This window comes from Numida meleagris, chromosome 6 (genome assembly GCF_002078875.1).
Source record: "Numida meleagris isolate 19003 breed g44 Domestic line chromosome 6, NumMel1.0, whole genome shotgun sequence".
Taxonomy (NCBI): domain Eukaryota; kingdom Metazoa; phylum Chordata; class Aves; order Galliformes; family Numididae; genus Numida; species Numida meleagris.
Window position 1 is genome coordinate 37,156,833 of NC_034414.1, and position 22,060 is coordinate 37,178,892.

General features: G+C 39.8%; 2 protein-coding genes across 7 annotated transcripts in view; one reads left to right on the plus strand and one right to left on the minus strand.

The window, feature by feature from the left end:
- Window positions 90–12,235, minus strand: PPP2R3C (protein phosphatase 2 regulatory subunit B''gamma). Of its 3 annotated transcripts, none has more exons than XM_021402371.1 (13): window positions 12,076–12,235; window positions 11,550–11,677; window positions 9,580–9,684; window positions 8,885–8,997; window positions 8,102–8,199; window positions 7,179–7,249; window positions 6,327–6,459; window positions 5,184–5,239; window positions 5,035–5,110; window positions 4,254–4,390; window positions 2,451–2,588; window positions 1,275–1,334; window positions 90–563 (listed from the first exon to the last, which is right to left on the minus strand). In XM_021402371.1, the coding sequence occupies exons 1-13, from the start codon at window positions 12,155–12,157 to the stop codon at window positions 375–377; spliced, it is 1,386 nt and encodes a 461-aa protein (XP_021258046.1). In that variant the 5' UTR covers window positions 12,158–12,235; the 3' UTR covers window positions 90–374. The 3 variants fall into 3 exon arrangements, with proteins under 3 accessions (XP_021258046.1, XP_021258047.1, XP_021258048.1); XM_021402372.1 differs by having other exon boundaries at window positions 375–563; window positions 11,550–11,740; window positions 12,076–12,203; XM_021402373.1 differs by lacking the exon at window positions 12,076–12,235 and having other exon boundaries at window positions 375–563; window positions 9,580–9,727; window positions 11,550–11,693.
- The window catches only part of KIAA0391 (KIAA0391 ortholog), a 39,517-nt gene continuing 29,723 nt past the window's right edge, over window positions 12,267–22,060 (plus strand). For 2 of the 4 annotated variants that reach the window (XM_021402365.1, XM_021402369.1), the window contains exons 1-5: window positions 12,267–12,414; window positions 12,784–14,127; window positions 14,795–14,915; window positions 15,311–15,358; window positions 16,031–16,163. In XM_021402365.1, the coding sequence (XP_021258040.1) occupies window positions 13,206–14,127; window positions 14,795–14,915; window positions 15,311–15,358; window positions 16,031–16,163 (1,224 nt within the window). In that variant the 5' untranslated portion in view covers window positions 12,267–12,414; window positions 12,784–13,205. Of the gene's footprint in view, window positions 12,433–12,783; window positions 14,207–14,794; window positions 14,916–15,310; window positions 15,359–16,030; window positions 16,164–22,060 lie in introns of all 4 variants that reach the window. The other 2 variants (XM_021402367.1, XM_021402368.1) reach the window with 2 other exon arrangements.

Here is a 22,060-nt window from a genome sequence, read left to right on the forward strand (position 1 = left end):
AGGCCAGTGCTGAGGATACTCAAGAAATACATCTTTAATTTCAAGATAAATTCACATTCTAGAAAATTCAAATTAAAGAAGGCTCAGTATGTAGGGAAAAAGTCCAAAAACATTTATTTAAAAAACAACAAAAAAAACCCACAACAGATCATAGTTACCTCTTAAACAAGACCTGCTGTTTTCATTTCAAAGAATCCACAGAACTAATTTCTACATACCACATTTTATCTTACACGCCTGAGGAAGATAAAGATGGGAGGGCAGTAAAATGGAAGAGGCATCAATTTAAATAATGAATGGTCCCAGCGTCCAATAGTTAATGAATGCGTCAGTTAAGAGATATCTCAGTGGATGCTGTTTACTCCTGTTGAAAGTCACGTATCATCAGCATCAGCAGCGCTGTCATTATCACTTGCCACAAGGACCTCTCTGTTCTCATATGTCCAGAACCCATTCAGATCAATAAGAATACTGGTAACAGTGTCTCCTTGACTGCTATTGATTAAATCTTGAAGGGAGATTTTGTAAGGATCTTTAGGCTTTACCATATCAAAGATCTCATCCTATGAAAGGAAGAAGTCAAAATTAGAAGGTGGGAGGGGGAAGAGCCCTCACACATTAATGAGCAGAATAACGGCTACTTTATACTGTATACAGAATGATCTTAGGGTAACTAGTGCCATCCATACCAATATACAAAACAGGCTGTTAAGACCCTAACCATGTAAGATACAAAACATAATAACAGCTACAGATAGAAGCAGTGTGCTCAGCTCCCACAGCTCAAATTAGAACTTGCTTTTCTGGGAGCCTTTGGGCTCCACGAGGCAACATGAAACTCAGCTCATCCATGTTAGTTAAGCTTTACTGAAGCTTGTACTTTTAGTACTGAAACTTCTAATGTAAGTATGCAGTAGTGAAGAAAATTGTATTGACAATAGATTTTTAGTCAACTCCATGCTTCCTTGGTCCGGAAGGAGAGATGATTTCAAATTATATGAACTATCTTGAAGTGTAAAGCACAGCAGTATATATTAATAGACAGTTTATCTATTAAATATGGAAACTACTAGCACAGTTGAATACCAGATTTTTCTTACGCAACACATGCTGAGTAGAAAGACATTTTCAAACCCATGAGACAGACAAGTCAGATTCAACTCAACCAGCCTGCAATTAAATACATATCAACCTAGGAACTACAAAATCATATAGATAAATTATGAAACGCTTATTCAAATATTTAATGTCGTACGCTATTCGGGAATACCAACCTTGACATCCTGAAAAGAAACTGGTTCTTGTCCATGGATTTTCATTTGTTCCTGAATAGCCTAAAAAAGAAACGTTAGAAATAGGTAGTGCAGTATTATACCGACAATATACGATACTTTTTTAACACGCTTCTGCATGTTAAGCTGCAATGCCGTGTGACAAGGCATTAACAGAACAGCTTGCCATCAGTTCTCTTCCACACATAAGGCAGTGGTGAGTTAAGGCACGATTGATGATGTGCATCTCCAAGTCCACAGTTCTTAGTATAATAAGAATCCAGCTTTGATTATGACCAACATTTGAGCATTCGGCACACAGCATATGCAGACACTCATATCACTGATTACTCGAGACAGGAATATATTCAAATCAGAAGACCTGTTATTGCCTTTTTTGGGGAGGGATTTTTTATAAGGGCATGTAGAGACAGAATGAGGGAAAATGGCTTTGAACTGTAAAAGGGTAGATTTAGACTAGATATCAGGAAGAAATTCTTTACTGTGGGGGTGGTGAGACACTGGAACAGGTTGCCCAGCAAGGCTGCGAATGCCCCCTCCCTGGAAGCATTCAAGGCCAGGCTGGATGGGGCTGTGAGCAACCTGGTCTAGTGGGAGGTGCCCCTGCCTATAGCAGGGGGATTGGAACTTGATGATCTTAAAGGTCCCTTCCAACGCAAACCATTCTATGGTTCTAAAAACTGTGAAGTAATATGGAGTATGACATAAGTGAGAAGCTTTTTGCAGTGATTACCCTGGATAAAAAAAAGCCCACAGCCTTACAGGCCATCACTGCATTTCAGCATTTTCCTTTATTGTATCAAATTTTAGGATTACAGAGGAAACTAAAAGCATAAGCAATAGCCAACTAGAATCATCATAAGCAATTTTAACAAGCAATCATTAGATATACATTTTAAAAGCAACAAAAAATATTTTTCCTAGATTAAATCAAAACAGTTAATTTTAACTGCAGAAAAACAATGTTGAATACCTTTTGAATTCTTTCCAAGTTTTGGAATATATTTTTTTAATGTTTTAAATCTTCTTACAAGCAGTTACTAGCTTCCCAGTGAGTACTGGTAATTTAAAGGGACTCCCTGCAGATCAGCATGCAGAAGCACACAGGCTGTAACACCATAAACACAGAAAATGGCCTACCTGTATAAAGAGACTTACCCTAAAGAAATAATTAAGGGAAAAGACATTCAGGTATCCTTTGTTCTCAATATCAAGCAGTTTGAAAATATATTGCAGAGCTGCAGGCTCCTTTCTGTTTTCTAATGCAAGTACAAAGTCCAGGTAGGTTTTATAGTCCTAAAAGCAGATACAATCATGTTTATTACAGTCTTCTTTCTAAATTGATTTTGCAAGCAGGAACATTATAATTGGCAGCTATTTCATTGTAGGGGATCAGTCTATTTTCTGAAAAAGACAAAATAAAATGGAAAATGGCTGCTACCACTAACACAAACAGAAAAGTAAGTTTCTAGTGACTACTGAGGAGAGGAAATCCTGCCATTTTTAGACATAAAATAGGATTCCAAACATAAATCCAAATTAAAAAGGCTATACGTATTTTAAACAATGTTTATTACATCTTTAGAATGCTGAATATACCTCATCAGTTAAGAAAAGCCACAGTAATTTTCATTAGCACAAATTAGAAGTGCCCAGAGGTAATAACCCTACAGTCTTATCCAAGAGTGAACCATCTGACGAACTGAAGTACAAAATCCATAGACCAGAGTAGGTAGTTTGGCAGTTTGTGTGGTTGAAGCATTAGTAAACATCACAGATACGTACATTTCTTACATTGCCCTTACTTTTTTGCTTATACTGATTTTTGGTTTCCTGATCTAGATACAGTTGTGACAATTAAGGACAGAAAGCCTAGAGTCCTGTGCGTGTAACATCCTTGTCTATCTTAAACATCAGAGGGTTGTGCTGCCATTCAGAAGGACCTCGACAGGCTGGAGAAATGGGAATTTCATTGAGTTCAGAGGGAATGCAAAGTTCTGCACATAGGGAGGAATAACCACGTGCACCAGAACATCCTGAGGGCTAACACACCAGAAAGCAGCTTTGCATAGAATAAGCTGAGAGTCTTGATGGGCAACAAAGCTGAACATACATAAGCAACGTGCCCTTGCAGCAAAGGCAGCTGAGAATGACATTTTGAGCTGCATGAGGAAAAGCTTTACTGGCAAGTCAGTGAAGGTGATAATTCTCTGCTTACCACTGGTTAGCCCGCATCTGTGTGCTATGTTCTGTTCTGGACCCTTGAGTACAAGAGAGGCAAGGACCTACTGAAGCAAGTCCAACAAAGGGCAACTAAGAGGATTCCTCCCAAACTCAATGATTCAGCGATTCTACAAAAAATTACTAAGGGAGCAGCAATGCTATACAGTAAACTGTAGTTTAGCACATTATAGAACTAAATCATCTGAAAACAGACATACTAGAAGTAGTGATACATTACATAAAGCTTTCAAAACAAACAGCACAGATACTTTTCATTTTAACTCTAATTTGGTTAGACTTCTCATGGTTCACAGCTATGCAAAGCCCACAGTAAAAAAAACCACTACTGTCTTCATGAAGAAATGTACAGGTTAGCTGACTTATAGTAGCCTCAAGTGTGCCACTTGCCTTAGTCTCTCAAGAATTAAACGTCCTCTAAAAACATGGATACATCTATACATTTTTTTCAGCGTGCACTTTATGTACAAGTGGAAGAGGAGCTTTATCCTGGGCTATCTGAATTCTGTAGCACTTCTGCTTTTCAAAACAAGCAACCTGTCTTCCAACTATGCTGCAATCATCCTGATATTAGAAAATTAATTTTCTGATCTAACAATGACAAACAGAAGTTACCTTACCTCAAGCTACTCTTTTAAAAAAGATACCGACTGTGAAACATTTCCCTTATTAGTAAGCAAAAAATTCTATATTGTGAACAGAGTAAAAACATGCAGTTACCATTTCTCCATCATAAGTTAAGCATTCCTGAAAGACACGATCCAGAAATATGTTGGTCAGGGTCCCTGTTCCATACCGGGACAGCTCTTCTTTGCTGAGCATGCCATTGTGATCTTTATCAAGGTTCAAGTACTGTCCTAGGAAGGAAACAGACAATAAAATATAGTATCCCTATAGAACCAACAAAGTGTTTCAATGGAGAAAGAAAATTCAGCACATTTAACATTTAATTAATTTTTATCACAGAAGTTAGTTAAGTGGGAGTACGCTAGACCCACAAAAATATTCATGGATCATCATAAATGAGCACCAGAAGCAGTGGGGGTAAGGAGGCAGGTTTCAAAACTCCGGTAACAAGCTGCTGACAGTTCTGTTGTAAACAAAGGGCTCAAAAGTAAAGTAAAGGCTGCGTATACTAAGAAAAGAGCACAAGCCTGAGAAAAACAGAGTATTTTTAACAGATCTGTTGTGAACAAAAAAGAGCTAAAAGTGATGCAAAAGCATGAACAGAACTGTCAAAAGAGAAGGAATTTTATACCTTGTGCAATAAGAAGCACAAAATGACAAAGAATAAAATGGAGGTGAAAAGCAACATTGGAGAACAGAAATTGTAAAGTCAGGAGGATGTACTGAAAAGATGGCTAGAGGCATTGAAAAGACCGGTTATCAGCAGGAGTTAAAGTGAAAAAAAAACAACAAAAAAACAGGAAAAATAACACAAGGAATTTGACTAAGTCACATAAGGTACAGAAAGAAGTGTTCACATATAAAAGGAACCTACCATAAACTCTCAGTGCAGAAGGAGCAGAAAACCAATTTGTTTCCTGACTTTCTTTAGAAAGTTCTTCATCCCTTAACTAAGTGAAATACAAAGTTAGAATTTGGAAATTGTAAAGTAAAATACAGTAGTATATGTTAAGAGATCTTTACCTCCAGTAAGTCATCCAGGAAACTGCAAGCTAAAATGTCCTGTATCTTTATCTTCCCTGTAGGAAGAGAAGGAAAATGCATTTTAAGTCATTCAGCCGACATATTCATTTGGCTGCTCTCATTTAGGTGGACCTCAGCAGAAAATAAACAACTTTGTATTTTTAAGGAAAAAAAAAATCATCAATCAATAACGCAGTCAATTAAATGATAAAATAAAAATAGCTTTTAAAATGGCAGAACAAAATTTCTTGATTTTGGTAAAGTTATTCTGCAGCTTTGAAAGACAGAAAACTTTATAAAAACATCAATGTTCAACACAAAATGTAAAGAAAATAACACAAAGAGAGCATATGCTTAAAATGCTTATTAGAATAGCAGTGTTTCTTAAGCAATGTTATATTTTTCACACCTTCCAAAACTATAGACCTGACAAAGCTAAGGTGGAAAACTGAGCACCTGCCCTAGTATCTTTAACCAGTGGAGAGACACTGCACAAACAGCTGTGCAGAATAATGACATTGTAACTTGACATACACCTTCTCTACATGCCTGTTATTACCCCTGCGAGAGACTACTGCCCACACAACACTGCTGTCTTCAAGTGGCACAGCGAAATCTTGAGAATGCAGTTTGTGACTTAACCAAAGGATACGGGAAAAAGCAAACTGTTCTCCCAGTAAACTACATCTACAACAAGATGATTAGCATCCATATCTGCAATCCATTCGTATTGAGTTTACACGGTGCACACGTTTAATCACAAGGAAACAATGTCATAATTAGCATTCTTGAGCATTTCCACAGCTCTAAGGATATTCTGCCACACATTCTGAGTTCCTTGTTAGTTGCCATGCTTTCTATTCATTTGAAATACTTATTATGAATGTCTTACTTATTAATTTTTGTAACAGAGTACCACAACTGATGGATCTTTCAGTAAAACTAATTAGCATCGCAAGTAGTCTATCAGACACACATAAAGACTTGTGTTTTCAGGGGAGATTAAAATTAAAATACAATACTGCTGAACGGGACCTTACAAAGAGAACAATATATTAGTTCAAAGGCACAAGCAGTTTCAGCAGAAACATTTTTTTAATGTGGAAAATACACATATTTAGAACTTGAAAAACATGGACCTACCTGTTCTGAGAGGATCCAGAAAGAAGAAAAACTTTCTAACTGCTGTGCAGACATAGAAGGAGTAAAAAGATTTTTCTAAGCCATCCAGCTGTGGCAAAGTAGGGATGAGTTCTAAAATATAGTTTTCTAAATCCTGTAGAATTAAGAAGAGAATGTACACAGAGAAGCTTTAACCACTACGGTTGTTTAAAAGACTCTGACTTTCATGTATGCTTAGTTAAAAATACAGCAATGCAGCGAAGAGCATAAATGCAAATCTCTCTGTGCAAGAAATCCTAGGTCAGATACACAACACACATGTGCGGTGCCAGGACTGAAATGGTCTGCAAGCAAAACAAAATGTTCAAAAAAAAGTATATGATATTCACATGTAAATATAAATGAACTGCAACTTTTTCAAATCCCTAATTGGGGGATCCTTAATCGGATTATCCTACTGCTGACCGTTCTTTAATACATTGTTTCAATTACAGAAGTAACTGCAATCTTGTTAATTATTTTACAATATTAACTCCTGGCAGAATAGGAGATTAATTTCACTGAGACCCACTCTGGACATAATTTTGTTGTGATTTCTACTGTATCCTAACAAAGCCGGTAAAGGGCCAATCACATAAAACCTTGGTATTTGCAACCTCTTTTTCAGAATTAGCCATAAGTTAAAAGGACTAGGAGCACTCTCACCAAGTTTCAAGTATACAGAGATTGCTATTTATTCAAATACACATGCACCATCCAAATCTAGATTATGATTTTGTTTTTGTGACACAAAAATGGAAGAAATCTGGACTTTCTCTGATTCTCTGCCACATGAGTTAAGACAGACAGCAAGTTAATCAAGAATGTACTTACTGATTCTCTGAGGTAGCCCTGTCCTGCCACATCATATAAACTGAGACCTATTCTTGTCTGATGAAGCCACACTGTAGATCAAAAAATAGAATTATAGGAAAGAAACCAGGAGGTTTTTTTTGAGGCCCCACCAAAATTTGAAGTTATTCTAAAATGCACGATGCACTGTTTAATGTCAAGTGCCTCTGTGTTTCCTGTTTTTCTGAGGTTTAAGCAGCCCTGCTGAAAAACTGTGATCCTGTCTTCAATTTGTAAGAGTCAGTAGTGATACGGGGTACACTGAGACCAAAACTGCCTTATAACCAGCTGTGAGAAATGGCTGAGCAGGAACCATGTTTCACCTGGTACTTGGAATCCTATGTATTTGTTTGTGTCACTGAACTACTTTCATGCATTAAAAAACATGCTGTACAATGTGGTATACAGATTGCCTGTTAGACTGCTATAGCCCTTTGTGCAGTATGAGGCACTGCAGCTACCATCCAACTGCCCTGATCTCACTTCTGAGGTATAATACAACAGCAAAATTAAAATAGCACAAGCATGCGTTTTTGAAACAAGAAGGCACATCATTAATCAGATTATCTACAGGACAACAGGATCACGCTGGTTACATAACTTCACTGTTTTATACTTCACAATACTGACTAATAAAGAAAATTAGGAAGTAAATTGATATGTAATTATACAAAATAAACTGAACAGTAATCTCACTGGCTGATGGACTTCAAAGGTACAATGAATTCCTATCTGCCAGTAAAAAAAAAAAACAAAAAAACCCTCAAACCTCCATGAAAACAGCACTAGCAATCAAGGGACAGGATTCTACTGCTGTTGATGAGAAGAGCAATTAATTAACAAAGCTTAAAATAGCCTCGAAAATAAAACAAGTTCTCATTAAAACACAGGAAGCATCAACTAACCTTTTCGCATGACGTAATTGAAAAACTGCATAATAGATATCCTCCCATAAGGATCATTATGGAGTAACTTAGCAAAGATCTTTGCTGTGAAGAACTGCCTGTAAAACAAACAAAGTTACTTGTGTGCACCTGATTATACTATAGCAATGGTAAACTCAATACACAGCAGCAGCCTTTGATGCTCATAAACATGAGACTCTTCGGTGGTCTGAGAATTCTGACTTTTACTTCAACTTAATTTCTCCTTGGTACAAGATAGTTGGTAGCTCCCAATCCTCTTCAGCGATATACACATAAAGTACTGACAACTAATCTGCTTCTGCCCCAAACTCAATTACAAAGTGATGCGTGCAACAGCAGTCTCCAACAAGAATATAAAGCAGCAACCGTCATCACACGACTTATACAAAACATTCTGTAGGAAATTTTCCATCAAAAGATATGAGGGAATGCTGGACAATGTTGCTGGAGACGAGATTTCCTCTTCAAGTATAAAGCATGCAGTTTAGTGGCCACACTAACATAAAAATGCTTAGGCTGAAGAGAATTTGTTCTTTAAAAAAGAAAAACCAAACAACACAGTATCCTCTTTTCCAAACCTGTGAAAATTTCCTGTAGAGATGTAGAGAAACATACCTTAGCAAGGATGTAAACCAATTAGGTCAGCAATAACCTCATGAAGTCTCTCACCATTAGACTGTCACCATTTACTTGAGCAGTTAAAAGTTACAGCACCATTTAAACTTAGCCAGAGTAAGCGTAAACAAGAAAATAAATGCTTACTTGCATTTAGGTCCAGCTTTTTCACCAACTTTCAAGAAGTTCTCATAATTAATCATCGCTTCTTCCCCAACCATTGGTGATGTCTGATGTTTGTCCAGTAGAAACCAGAGATTCTTGAAAGATATGTAAATATTTGATTAAGAAGATACCACTCTGTATATGTCAATGCGTCTAAGACAGAGCATCTAAAAAATGCAGCAAATATGTGTTTTTACTGTAAGGCTGTCTCAGCTGGGACACAACATCACTTCAATCAGCAAAGCAAGCAATGAGCACTTTCACTTCTCTAAACTGGTGGTATAAACATGTCATTGGGATTTCTAGGGCCATATCCCCTTGTCTTCGTACTGCAGTGAGCTCAACAGTCTTGGGAGTCTCTCTCAGGGATACATAAACAGAACTTATCACTTCTTCCAAGCCCACTAGAAAATTGTCATAATGCGTGAGAAAACCAGAAGCCATCGAGTTATTCCTCAGGTACATCATAACAAGGAAGTTTTACACTTACGTTACCAGCCCTAGACTATTCAGCACTTTGGCTTTAGCTAGCGCTTCACAACAAGCCAACCTGTGTAAATACAAAGCACCTCACCAATCACACAAGATCCTGTGGACAGACAAGAGATGCTCAAACTCTGCAGAGAAAAGAAGTTTGTCAGAAATCAATGTAAGCCATACAGAAAATGCTTTCTTACCTGAAGTTCTTCATTATCCAACAGCTCTCTACTTTTTCTTTGCAGAAAGACTGCTCTAGATTCTTCTCTTAATTTTTGAAGCAAAACTTCATCTTCAGCTGGCAACTAGAGAAATTGTGGCATTTCAATTTCCTGTACAGTGGTACTACTGAAAAACAACACAGCCACCAAGAATTCTTAGGTACCCCTGCCTCATACACTTGGATGAAGTTGCTTACTTGACATAAAATGCTCATCTACCAGAATGCTACCATGGTACCTGCATCTTCTACAGGAATTCTTCTAGACTTGCATGCTGTCTCAAATTAGATCAGTAGAGAAGTGTTTATTTAAAGCAAGGCACCTTTGTATTGCACTTGGGCTAGGGCAATCCCAGGTATTTATACAAACTGGGGGAAGAACTCCTTGAAAGCAGCCCTGTGGAGAGGGACTTGGGGGTCCTGGTGGACGAGAAGCTGGACATGAGCTAGCAGTGTGCGCTGGCAGCCTGGAAGGCCAACTATGTTCTGAGCTGCATTAAAAGAGGAGTGGCCAGCAGGGAGAGGGAGGTGGTGGTCCCCCTCTACTTAGCTCTTGTGAGGCCCCGTCTGGAGTACTGCGTCCAGGCCTGGGGGCCCCAGCATGAGAAAGACATGGAGCTCTTAGAACGAGTCCAGAGGAGGGCGGCTAAGATGATCAAAGGGCTGGAGCACCTCTCCTATGAGGAAAGGCTAAGGGAACTGGGCTTGTTTAGCTTGGAGAAGAAAAGGCTCCAGGGAGACCTCACTGTGGCCTTCCAATACTTGAAGGGAGCATGACTGTTTACATGGGTGGATAGTGCTAGGACAAGGGGGGATGCTTTTAAACTAAGACGGGAGATTTAGGTTAGATATGAGGAGGAATTTTTTCACTCAGAGGGTTGTGATGCACTGGAACAGGTTGCCCAAGGCGGTTGTGGATCCCCCATCCCTGGAGGCGTTCAAGGCCAGGCTGGATGTGGCTCAGGGCAGCCTGGTCGAGTGGTTGGCGACCCTGCCCACAGCATGGGGGTTGAAACTCGATGATCTTTGAGGTCCTTTTTAACCCAGGCCATTCTGGGACAGAAGGGCTTGCACACTAAACTTTTACTACTGTTATTTAGTCAGCAAAGAGCAGCACTTTCTATTTCACAGTGGGCCTGATTCTCGGAAGGGTGAACATGTACCAGACATGTTTTGGTCAGAAAAACAGATGGAAGAATGGTTTGCATGAAGATTCTGCTAATGTTTACACACAAAATTGTACAGAACTATCAAAATGGATGGTTGAGTGTATATTCATCAGCTGAAACATAGGTACTTGAGAACTTTATTGGCAGAAACACACGATCCTGAGAATTAAGGGATGGTGCAAGGCTAGACAGCAGCTGACCAATACCAAAGGTGTCAAACTTTTGCTCTCATATTTCCCCATCCCAGTTTGATTTATATCACAGATAAGTTGTCTGACCACGATGATGCAAGCAACAACACTATCTTTAGTCTAAAGACCAATGACCCTTTCCACAAAGTAGCAGCTTATTGTGTCTATACAGAGACAGGGAGATATACATTTATAACAACAGTATGTCAAAACAGTGAAAACAAGAATCATAGAATGTCTTGGATTGGAAGGGGCCTTAGAGATCACCTAATTTCAAGCCGCTGTTGTAGGCAGGGTTAAGAAGTATTTTTGAAAGAGAAATGGGACTTGTTACCCTTAGTAAAAACCCAAGTCTATGGTCCAACTAGCAAACTATTGCATAGTCTACCATAAGGTGCTCGGTAATTATTCAAAACTGTGGAAATTCTTAAGTATGCAAAGCCAAAGAACCATGCTTAGCAATTTGCATCTTCCAGATCTCAACCTGCTTCAGCTTCTGAAGCTGAAATGCCCCTTTGAATAGGCACTTTTTTTTTTCCTTATAACACAAAACAGCCTCTTGTTTAAATATATCTGGACACCTCACTTACCCTGTAATAAAATCGTGGTATGTTTGCATATGATGTATTGACGCTAGCTCTTCCTCCTTTCCATTCCATGTAATACTTTGTGAACAATTCCATCTCTTCATCTTTCAGCTCCTGTTCGCTCTTTTTGGCTAATTAACACAGAAAAGGACTTTCAGATTGGACTGCAATAGAGTCCTAACGTAACGAGGCGCCTGAAACACAGAATTAGCACCACGGCTTACAGCAGCCACACTAAGGAGCAGCACAAATACGAGGGAGGGGATGGAACGGCCGCCTCACGCAGACATCACAGACACAGGATCTGCGCGTCCCACCTCAGTTCGTACCGAGGGCCGCCTCCAGCAGCTGCGCGCGCCCGATGCTCTGACAGCGTGTTCATGACAGAAGTCACGGCTGACAAAGCAGCAACACTACGAGGGCCTGATTCTTTTTTAAGCCCCGCGGCGCGGCTCGAAACCACCCCCTCCCGCCCACCCCTCCAAAGGCGCCCCTCTCCCCAGTGACAACCCCACGGCCCCACACTCACGGGCGCAGCGCGCTGCCAAGCGGTTCCTCAGGCTCCGCTTCCAGTCCATGGCTCCACCGCACCTCGCGGCGATCCCACGCATGCGCCGCACACTGCCCGACGTGCCCGGCCCGCACCTGACATGGCGGAGCGAGCGAGGCGCTGTGGGGCGCTCTGATAGGCCGCGCCGAGTCACGTGCTGCCCCGCAAGATGCCATTGGTTCCAAGTTCGTTGAGCGCGCGTGGTAGCACTTCCGGGTGAGAGTGGGGTAGTGAGAGCTGTCTGCGACTCTGCTCTACGCACCGGCTGGGTGGTATCGTGCGGCGCCAGCCGCCTATGGCCACTGCGCAGCGAGAGAGGTGGGTGCGTCCCGCAGGGTAAGGGTATAGGCTGCACTGGGTCTGCGTTTCGTGACACTGGTGGAGTAAATGTGAGAGAGAGGAAGAGACTGTGCTTCCTGGCAGGCAGCGCGCTGCTGGGGCGCGGTGCACTCTGGGAGTTGTAGTGCTGGAGTTCTCTGGGGGTTGTGGTTCGGGCCCCAAGAAGGGTGTTGGTCACGGGTTAGAGGCCTGAGGGAGCTCTTGCAGGTGTGCTGCGCCTGGGCTGGGCGAGGAGTTGGAATTTGGATTCCTGACCTGAAATCGTATGGAACCTTGCTAGCATGGAAATTTAAATGTGGTGTTACTCATACCTCCAAAGCATGATGTTTTGGTGATTTTTATTTTTAGGAAGCCTTCTGACTCGAGTTGGATGAAGGCAAGAAAGAAAAAAATCTGTGCTTTCTGCCTGGCAGTGTCAGCTGTCCCTGTCTATGCAAAGCACGTGCAGTGCTCATCTTCACACCATCTGACAAAGAGCAACAAGAAGCTGCGAAGCTGCAGGACATCTCTAGAAAGGAAAACACCCTTGTCTGGGTGAATGTTCTCACACCTCTGAGTGAGGTGGCTGAGTTTTTTTTGAAAGAGATTTTACCACATTTTGTTTTTGTCAGAGGTATAAAGGACTCGGAGAACAAGCATTCTGAAAGTGAAGCATATGCAGCTTGACAGCTCTTAGGCTTTTATAATAAACTGTTCTATGCAAACTGTATTTTCCACTTCAGAACTTTCCTCAATACAGTGAGCTAATAGTGAGATAATTCATTCTGGTGATGGCACTTTTTTCTCAGTCCAGTCAGCGTGGTTTACAGGCTTTGCTATGGAAGAGCCGTGTAGTCTGGCCTGTTTCAAGATGCCATCAACTGTTCGCTGTCTCTTTTGGCATCCCTAAAAGGGACAAGGTTAGCTATTTCAGCTTTATGACGTCTTCCAGCACTGCTTTACCAGTGGATCCCCAAGGGACTGATGCCTGTCCTTCTAAGAAAAGATCTAAAGTCGATTATGGAGAAGAAAAAGGATGGAATGAGGAGACTCAAGAAATACTTGAAGGAAAACTCCGCTTTTCTTCCTCTGGGGGAACTTTGAAGAAACAATTAATGAATCACACTGTATCAAGGCATAAGTTTGCCACTGTACAGCCTCCCGAAAGGCCTTTGTGTGCTGAGGAATGGAGTAGACTGAGGAAAAGTTTTCAGTCCCCTGAAGTATTTGAAGAAGTGATGTTTAACAATATGGTCAGGTACAACAGCCCCATTGATGTGGCTAAGTCCTTGCTGACTCATGTGGCAAAGAGTAATGGTGACATCGGGTATAATTTATTGGTCAAATATCTGGCACTGTGTGTCCAACAAGGGAAAACTTCAGAAATTTGTGATGTGTATGACATATTGAAAATGAGATTTAAGATTTTAGAAAGCGGGGCTTACAACCTTCTTATCAGAGGACTGAGTAATTCAGATCAATGGAGAATGGCACTGACTCTTTTGGAAGAAGTAAAAAGGGTTACGGTTCCCTCACGGTCAAACTATGAATCATGTATCAAAGCGGCTGGCCGTCACCAAGAAATGACCCTTGCTTGTGAACTTTACCATGAAATGTTGGCTAAGGATTTATTGCCAACCTTGGATGTCTTGCAGGCCCTTTTTGACTACAGCAGGGGTCTGAAAGATCCTGCATTACAGAAAGAGCTGTTTGGTATCCTTTTGTATTTGAGAGAGAACCAAATATACCCTCACAAAACATTTATGCGGAGTATAAAGCTGTGGTTTGAAAGGTAAATAATGTTTCAGTAGCAAGCTCCAGTTCATGAGGATACAATTATGATTTTGCCATGCATCAAACCTAATAAGATACCTGAAATAATGTTTATACTGTTGGCTAAAAATAAATAGGCAGTTTATGTGGAGTTCCCAAACAAAAGTAGGATCTGTTAACTTATAGCTCTACTAACATCGCACGAGTAATGCGGACTGGAACTTGACTTCTGCTAACAGAGGAAACAGGTGCTAAGTAAGCACAGAAGTGAGTGTAACTGAAAAAGTGTTATTTTCAATAATGATTTTTTCTGAAGAGCAGACCAGCACTGACTTTACTAGTAAGTAAAGCCAGATCCAATAGAGATCTGAGTGTCTAACAAGGAATCGCAATATTTTCTGTTGCCTATTGTCTTTGTTAAAAAAGCAAACAACTGAAGGATCTCTGTATCATCATATGGAATGAGAAAGGAGGCAAGAAGTGGAATGGCTGTCCCAAAGCCCACAGCACATAACTGTGCAATCAAAGATAATAAACAGTAGCAAAGGGAGAGGTATCTGCATTTTCATGCTGTTGTGCATATAGCCTATTCTGTTCATGCATATAGCCTATTCTGTTCTGGATCTTGTGGGCAAAAAGGAACATTTGCGCCAGTGTGGTGGCACCAGTGTTAGTAGCGAAGGTGATGATGATGATGTGGCGTCAGAAAGTCTCAATGCAGCATTTTGGTATGAACAACATTACTCTTCAGAGTATTTTTCTTAATCTCTGGATGACGCTTGCATGGAATTCACGATTTCCTGCTTTTCCATCTGATTTCTGAGTGCTTGAAACTTGTCTGTGCAGTCTTGCTATTTATATTTCTTAATGTGTGGGGACAAAGTAAACTGAAGGAGTTGGTGTCAGATGTCTGCATGTTGTTAAACGCTGATTTGTTATTTAATATTTCAAGGTGTTGTTGAATTATGTATGAATTTGTGTGTGTGTTTTTTCTTTTTCAGGGTAGGTGATGGTTCTATTTCTAAATATTGACCAAAATAGATTTTGTTATCTGTAATGCATTACAGGTATAGCTAAATGAGAATCTAATGCTGTAATTTATCTTTTCCTTTGTGTGTTTTAGTATACCGGGAGAGAACTGGAAAGGACAACTGACCAATATTAAAGACAGGTAAATGCAACGCTTTACTTACAAGTGAGCTGTTGTCTTTTCATAAGATGAACTCTTCTTTCATAACCATAAAATAACTTTTCTCCAAATCTTTGTTTAAGACAATATTTTAATTCTTGACAATATGAACATTTGTTATGTACGTATGGATTCCCATACTCCAGTTTCCAGAGGTTCAAGGTAACGATGCATGATTTGTACATTTTTGATCAGGGTATGGAGTTGTGCGTTGTATTGATGTACAAGTTTAGTTTGGAGTGGCGGCGGGGGAAACAACTAGAAAAGGAAAGAATAAGAATAAATGATGCTTGGGACCAATGACAGTTACAGTTTGATTTCCTTCAGAATATGTGTTAGGGCAGAGATTGTGGCTGTGGGACATGAAACAGCTTTTAAAAGGCTGGGTCTTTAAAAAGATTCTTATTCTTTCTCAAGACACAGTTCTGGCAGATCACACAAAAATCTAGAAGTGTCCACAGTGACTTCAGAGTTGTGGATGCATCCCAGAAAGTCTACAACCAATTTTCTCATGATTTTTTATTGTGTTGGATTTGTGGGAAATAAATGTTCTTATAGTCAGATGCCCATTAAGATTGTAAAATTTAAGATAATTCTTACTTATTTTTATCTTCTTGTTATCTTATTTTTGTCTTCTTATTTCACTATTTGCAGTGGACAGTGCCCAGTTTGCAACCATCAGCTGGAGGATAGTGAGCTCACTGAAGAGGAGTACAGTAATCTGAGAGAAAGAATAATAAGAGATGTGATACATGGGACTGACACTTTCAGAAAGACAAGTCCGCAGGTAGGTCTTGCATGCTGTCAGGCTGGGAGAGTAATACACAATTGATGTTGATGTACTCTGAAAACAGCACGGATTTTTTTTTTCCCTTTGCTTTAAGCATTAATAATCCTTTAGATTCTTACTGACGTTTTTTATTTTTAAATATATACTTTCATCTTTATAATTACAGCATACATCAGGAGTACCAAGCTTTTTCAAAGGACATTTTAAACATTTGAGAGAGTGTAATTTCCACACTCTGTTGTATGTTGCAGTTCTGTTTATTACTCATCTTGTACAGAGATTCAGCATTAGTGGTACTGAATGAAGCTGAACTCCACTAGATGGAGCCTACGCCGCATTTTGGGGTGGTTTTGCTTTACCTTGTAAGCAATGATGTCACTTAGCTGTAGCTGGCACCTCTGTTCTGCATGGATTCTGAAAATACGGAAAGACTCACCAGGTTTAGTTCTTAGGGCTTTCTGAAGACACAGACCTTATATGTGTATAACAGTTAAAGAAACTTGAAACAGTGTCAGGGTGCTTGTAGTACCTGAAGCCTGTTCAGACCTCTAATTTATGTGCAGATATTCATCTCAGTTCAGGACTTTTGGCTGTTCTAGCAGTGAATTGCAGAGGAGAGTGAAATTATTCCTAAAAATGTAGCAGTAATTCACTAGCAAGTATTCGGTGGTTACTGATGTTCTGCAATATAAGATAAATGAAAAGATGTGTTTTATTGCATGCTGTAGAACTAACTTTACCTGTTCTCTAAAAGCCTTTATGAAAAGGTGAAAGTTATGGTTGAGGTAGGTGCACCAACAAAACTTTAATTCCTTAAGCGGTTTACTGTCTAATCTGTGAAGCTTTGTTTGTGTTCTATATGGTGACTGCTGTCTTGAAAATTTCAAATGTGTAAAGTGTTCAGAGCTAGATTATTAACAGTACTGGTTGGAGTGAGGAAGATTTAGGAAGGCGGTTCTGGTAATGGGACATATGTTACCACTGTCTAAGGACCTGATTGATCATATGAATGCAGTCTAATGAAACAAAGAATACTATTTTAAGTTTTGATGCCCATATATTTTGCTGACTTGTGTGACAGCTGAATTTCTGTCATTTACCACTCCAGGGCCACCCTCTTGGCAGTTCAGAGTTGACCTCAGTCCAGTTCTGTACCAGCAGGCAGGCTGAATGGAGATAAATGTGGTGTGTTTACTGCTGGCTGTAGAGCTGATTCTGCTTCCTCCTTGAATGCTTGGCATGGATGTGTGGCAGAGGCAAAGCGGTGCTGTGATGTGTTGGAGGTTTCCAGAAATAACTTTGGGACTTTTTAGTTGCCTTTGTGCTATGAAAGCAGACATGGTGATGAAAATATCCTGCCCATTTTAGGTATGACAGACTGTGTGACTTCTCCTGCAGCCAGGGTTTTCCAGAGGGGAAACTAGGTGAAGAAGCTGAAATTACAATGTGGGCAAGTATACGTGAGAGGGAGTTTTCCATCTTCCAGTCAGTCATGCTTTTCTGTAGCAGCTACAATAGAAAACATCTCAGCTTTCTATTCCCTATTTTCTTTTAACTAATTTTCTTTAGTGCATTGGTGTTTCTTGCAACAAAATGATTAAACAGGGAAACAGTTTAAGTAGTTTTGAGCTCTGAAGAGTTTTATTCCAACAACACTTTGAAACTGTATTTGGAATGCATTTGGAATTTCCTTTTTTCTTCACTGAGTAGTCTTTTGTTTTACTATTGCAACAGTGTTGTTGCTTTTGCTTCTCTCAGGCATAAAGGCAGAGTAGTTAATGACGAGCAATGATTTGGTTTATTGAGGATCCTCTCTCCGAAAGTACTCTGTTATGCTGTATTTAAAAAAAAATAATAATATCAAGACTGTATGATTAGACACATTTAGCAAAGAAAATGAAACAATTGTGATACATAAGAATGGCAGTGAACAGTATTTACAAATATTTTCAAGATGTCTCGCCTGAACTATGAAACATTATCTGTAATGAGAAAATACCTATTACATAGATAATACAAATTCAAATCTTTATACACAACTACCAAAAGCTCTGTTAGGATGTGAGGTGGTGATGTGATGTAGCAAGTTGCAGCCTTACAAACTGATGTAGGAAGAAAAGGTTTTTAACAAGGCTGTCACCTTTGTACCAAAGCGTATATGATACTTTCAGCTGGATTCCTGTTTACTCTGGCTGCATTTAATTGGGAGCTATGCTATCAAGACTGAGATAGAATGATGAGTATACTGAAAGACAGTGTCATCTTTTGCTGGATGACTTTCATGCTCGGCTATTCTCAGATGTTTCTCAAATACTCCAATGCAGTTATTTCATTCCATTTGTAGCTACTTCATACTGCTGATAAGAGCTGATGTGCGCGGGGAAGGAAGTACTTGGCAGATGTGCATGTGCTGTGAGGAAGGCAGGAAGAGATGGCTTTGTGGGCATGTATAGTCCCCACGCTAGGTCTGGGCTGAGTGTGTAAAGGGGTTTTACATATTCTTTTAGAGTGTAATTGTCTGGAGGGGGAAGAGAAAGTGACCCATTCATATCTCTGTAATTCTTGCAGCTGATTCCACAAAGCTTTGAAAATAGAGCTCTCTCTCTTAACTTTTAAGTTGGTGGCTTTTGTATAATGCGTTGGTTCTCCTTTGATGTGTACGTTTCCCAACTCCAAGATTTGCCTCAAAGCCCTTTGTGCCCAGTGGGACTGAGTGCACTCTCAGCAAGTTTGTCAGCAACAACTAGCTGTGTAGTGTGGCCAGCATGCTGAGGGGAAAGGGTGCAACCCAGATGGACCTGGACAGGCTTGAAAAGTGGGCCCATGTGAACCTAATGAAGTTAGCTGCTTCCAGGTTCGGCTACTCATACTTGCCCTGAGATGCCTGGATGATTATGGTTATCTTGCACCTGGATGCTGTGACTTCTTTGCCTGATCCTTTGAGGGGGAAAGAAGAGTGGTTAATTCAGCTGGGCCTGTTGTGAATCCATCTGCAGGTAGGGCTGAACAGGTGTTTTTTCATTTCTCTGCTGAGTATGGGCTGCTGGACTCAGTCAGAGTGGGGTGCAGCAGTATCCTGTATTGCCTCATAAGCCAGGTTTGCTACTAGGTCTTGTAAGATCCACAGGGACCAAGGAGAGCTGGATTGAATGGGCCTCTGGTTTAGCTTCAGGTTTCTTTTGGTTGCAGTGTTTTGGCTAGGACAAAGGCTAGTTTGGGGGTTAGAAAGAATACTAGTTTCAGTGCTTGATCCAGTACTGAATCTTGTAAAGGCCAGTAAGCATAGAATAAAGATGGGTAGAGTTATGATGAACGTTGAGATAATTCCAATACTAGGGTGCCTGGACGGAGCCTGAGAACACTGCCGCCCAAGCTGCAGGCTTACCCTGCTTACTTGCTCTCTTCCTGCCTCAATTTAATTCAGGGTGGATGTTATGCTCTTCCGTTGATATAATCCTCTAGGGCTAAAGAAGAGAGAACTTCTGGAAGGAATGAAAAGGAGGAGAAGAGGAAAGACTGAATGGGAAAATGGGTGTTGAGAAACAAAGGCAGCTGGAATTTTTTTAAGGCTTTTCTTGCATCTTATCTTACTGCAGAGGCTCCTGACTTATCATGGAAGCAAACAGAAGCACAGAGATTATTTTGGCAGAAGAGTAAAAGACTAAGTGCAAGGCTAAGTAGCAAGGAATAGATCTAGATGAAAATATAAATTTATCATGTATTTCTTTCTGTCGGTTACCTCAGTGTTAGAGAATTTTCTTGAGGTTGGATCAGATCTTCTGGGGTGGTCCACTCTTCCTTTTCTTGATTCATTTAACAAGAAATTAATTGAGATTTTGTTCAGGTGACTGTATACTTTGCTGTTAACTGATTGTTCAGCAAAAATAGATCATCATGCAAAAAAAGTAACATTCCAGTCTTCCAGTCCAATGTTAAGCCTGTTTTGTTGTCCACCACAGTTTTTTTTTAACAGCTCCTTTATCACTTCTGTATTTGAAAATTCTCCTAACATGATACATTCTTCATATTCCAGTGCAATCAAGTAAGAAAAATCTGTTTCTAAGCTTTAATCTTTTTTGAAAACTTATTGAACAGTTCAAAGATAGGTGCTAATGATACACAGTTTCCACTGTATAAAATTTGGAGATCTTGCTAAGCAACATACCAAATTGCTTTGCTGATGCAGTGATTTTTCTCAGACCTATATCTTTCTTTCATTATCTAGAACACGTAAGAAGAAATAGGAAGAATCCACTAAAGTTTTAGAATGTCATACCTTAATAAAGTATTTTTTTTTCCTGTTCATTAGCTCACTTTCCTGTGCATTCAGCAGATGCAGACAGGGCTATAAGCATAAAGTCAGAATAGTAAATTTTCACCAAAGAGTTAAACTAGTCTGACTTAGCTGAGTAGCTGATTTTTAAGGAGATTATTTTATCAGGAACTCCTTGAGTACACAGTCTGGTACTTGTAGCACATCCATTCCACTAAGAAGGTTCTTGAGAAATGCTGGTGTGATGCAGTTGTGAAGTGTTCTCTGTGTTTGAATATTGCTAAATTTTTTGATAGTACTTGCAAAATAAAATTAATGTGAACATGTGTTGGTTTTACACTGTTTACAAGGTTACCCCTTTAACTTGGGCCTTATCAAGCGGTCCTTTACCATTTCATTATTTGATTCATCACCAAAACTACTTCGAAGTGAAGGAGCTGCTCTCCAGCTGTGGTCAAAACCAGAGTTTTCTGATGCTGCAGAAGACAGCATTGTAATTTATGGTAATTAGAATGGCTTAACAGATTATAATAATTTCATGTCATCTATCCAGTGCTTTATTTCTTAAGATTTAATTAGTTTTGGTTTATAACAGCAACAGTTTGAGCAGATATTTTCATTACACATTATGATCCTTTAAGTCAATGCGGTTCTTCCAGAAATGTGTAAAATATATGAATACTTTTTTCCTGCAGCGTGCATCATTTCATCTTTTTTATGTTAAATTTAATTTTGTTTTGTATCGTTATTGGTTTGGCTTCTTTGCCATTCCCTTTTCTAAATACCTGTAAAATGTTTTTTATATGTGGGAATTAGTACAGAAATTTGAAGGATGATGCTAATTTTTTTTAGCATGATCCTTTGTTTCTTTCTCTTCTGCATTTTCAAAATGCTATAGCTAGCTCAGTGTTCTAGTAGCCTTTTATGAAGTTTTGTGTTGGTTTTATTTGAAAATCTAATTAGTGTTTTCTGCTTTTCTTTTACCTTCTTTTGCATTGACACATGGAAAGAATTTTTTTTTGAATACTCTTGCAAAATGAATGCACATCGAACTGTGGCAGATCATAGTGTTCCAGAGGTTTTGCAGTTTTTAATTGTTGGTTTAATCTTATTACAGTGCATAGATGCTTGGTGCATAGGCTTATAATTCTCTGGATTGTTTCCAGAAATATAAGGTTAGAACATTTGGTGCCATTCAGTCCCTGGAGTGGCTGCTGTTTCTATTGAGATTGCAAATATTACTCAACATGTGCAGTTGGTGGCAGCATGCTTTTCAAACTAGTGTAACTGGCCTCGCCACCCTCCCAGCTGCTCACTTCTGTTCCCTTCAAGTGTGCCAAGGGAGGAAAAAGGTGAGCGTGTCCCCATAGTGAGCAGGGAAAACAGCTAGGTGGCAAAATAAGGTTGTGTTTTGCCTTGGGTGACTTTTCATCTTTTTTCAGCTAGATGAGTTGCTTGCTTAGATTCACTACAAACATTTTCACCAGCATAGCAGACAGCAGCACGGGGGTATTTTTGGCTGTCGAATCTTCACGTAACATCTTTCCGCACAGAGATTATGGACTGTCTGTAAATGAATGCTCGCCTGCTTCATGTACTCGTCATGCACTTTTTGGTGCAG

What these genes read in the sequence shown, in the direction of transcription:
- PPP2R3C (XM_021402371.1), bottom strand. Translation starts at nt 12,157, where the DNA reads ATGCGTGGGATCGCCGCGAGGTGCGGTGGAGCCATGGACTGGAAGCGG. An exon ending in TCTGGATCCTCTCAGAACAG is followed by an intron (nt 5,240 to 6,326) that starts GTAGGTCCATGT and finishes CTCTTCCTACAG; the next exon opens with GGAAGATAAAGATACAGGAC. An exon ending in TTCTGCACTGAGAGTTTATG is followed by an intron (nt 4,391 to 5,034) that starts GTAGGTTCCTTT and finishes TTTCCTTCCTAG; the next exon opens with GACAGTACTTGAACCTTGAT.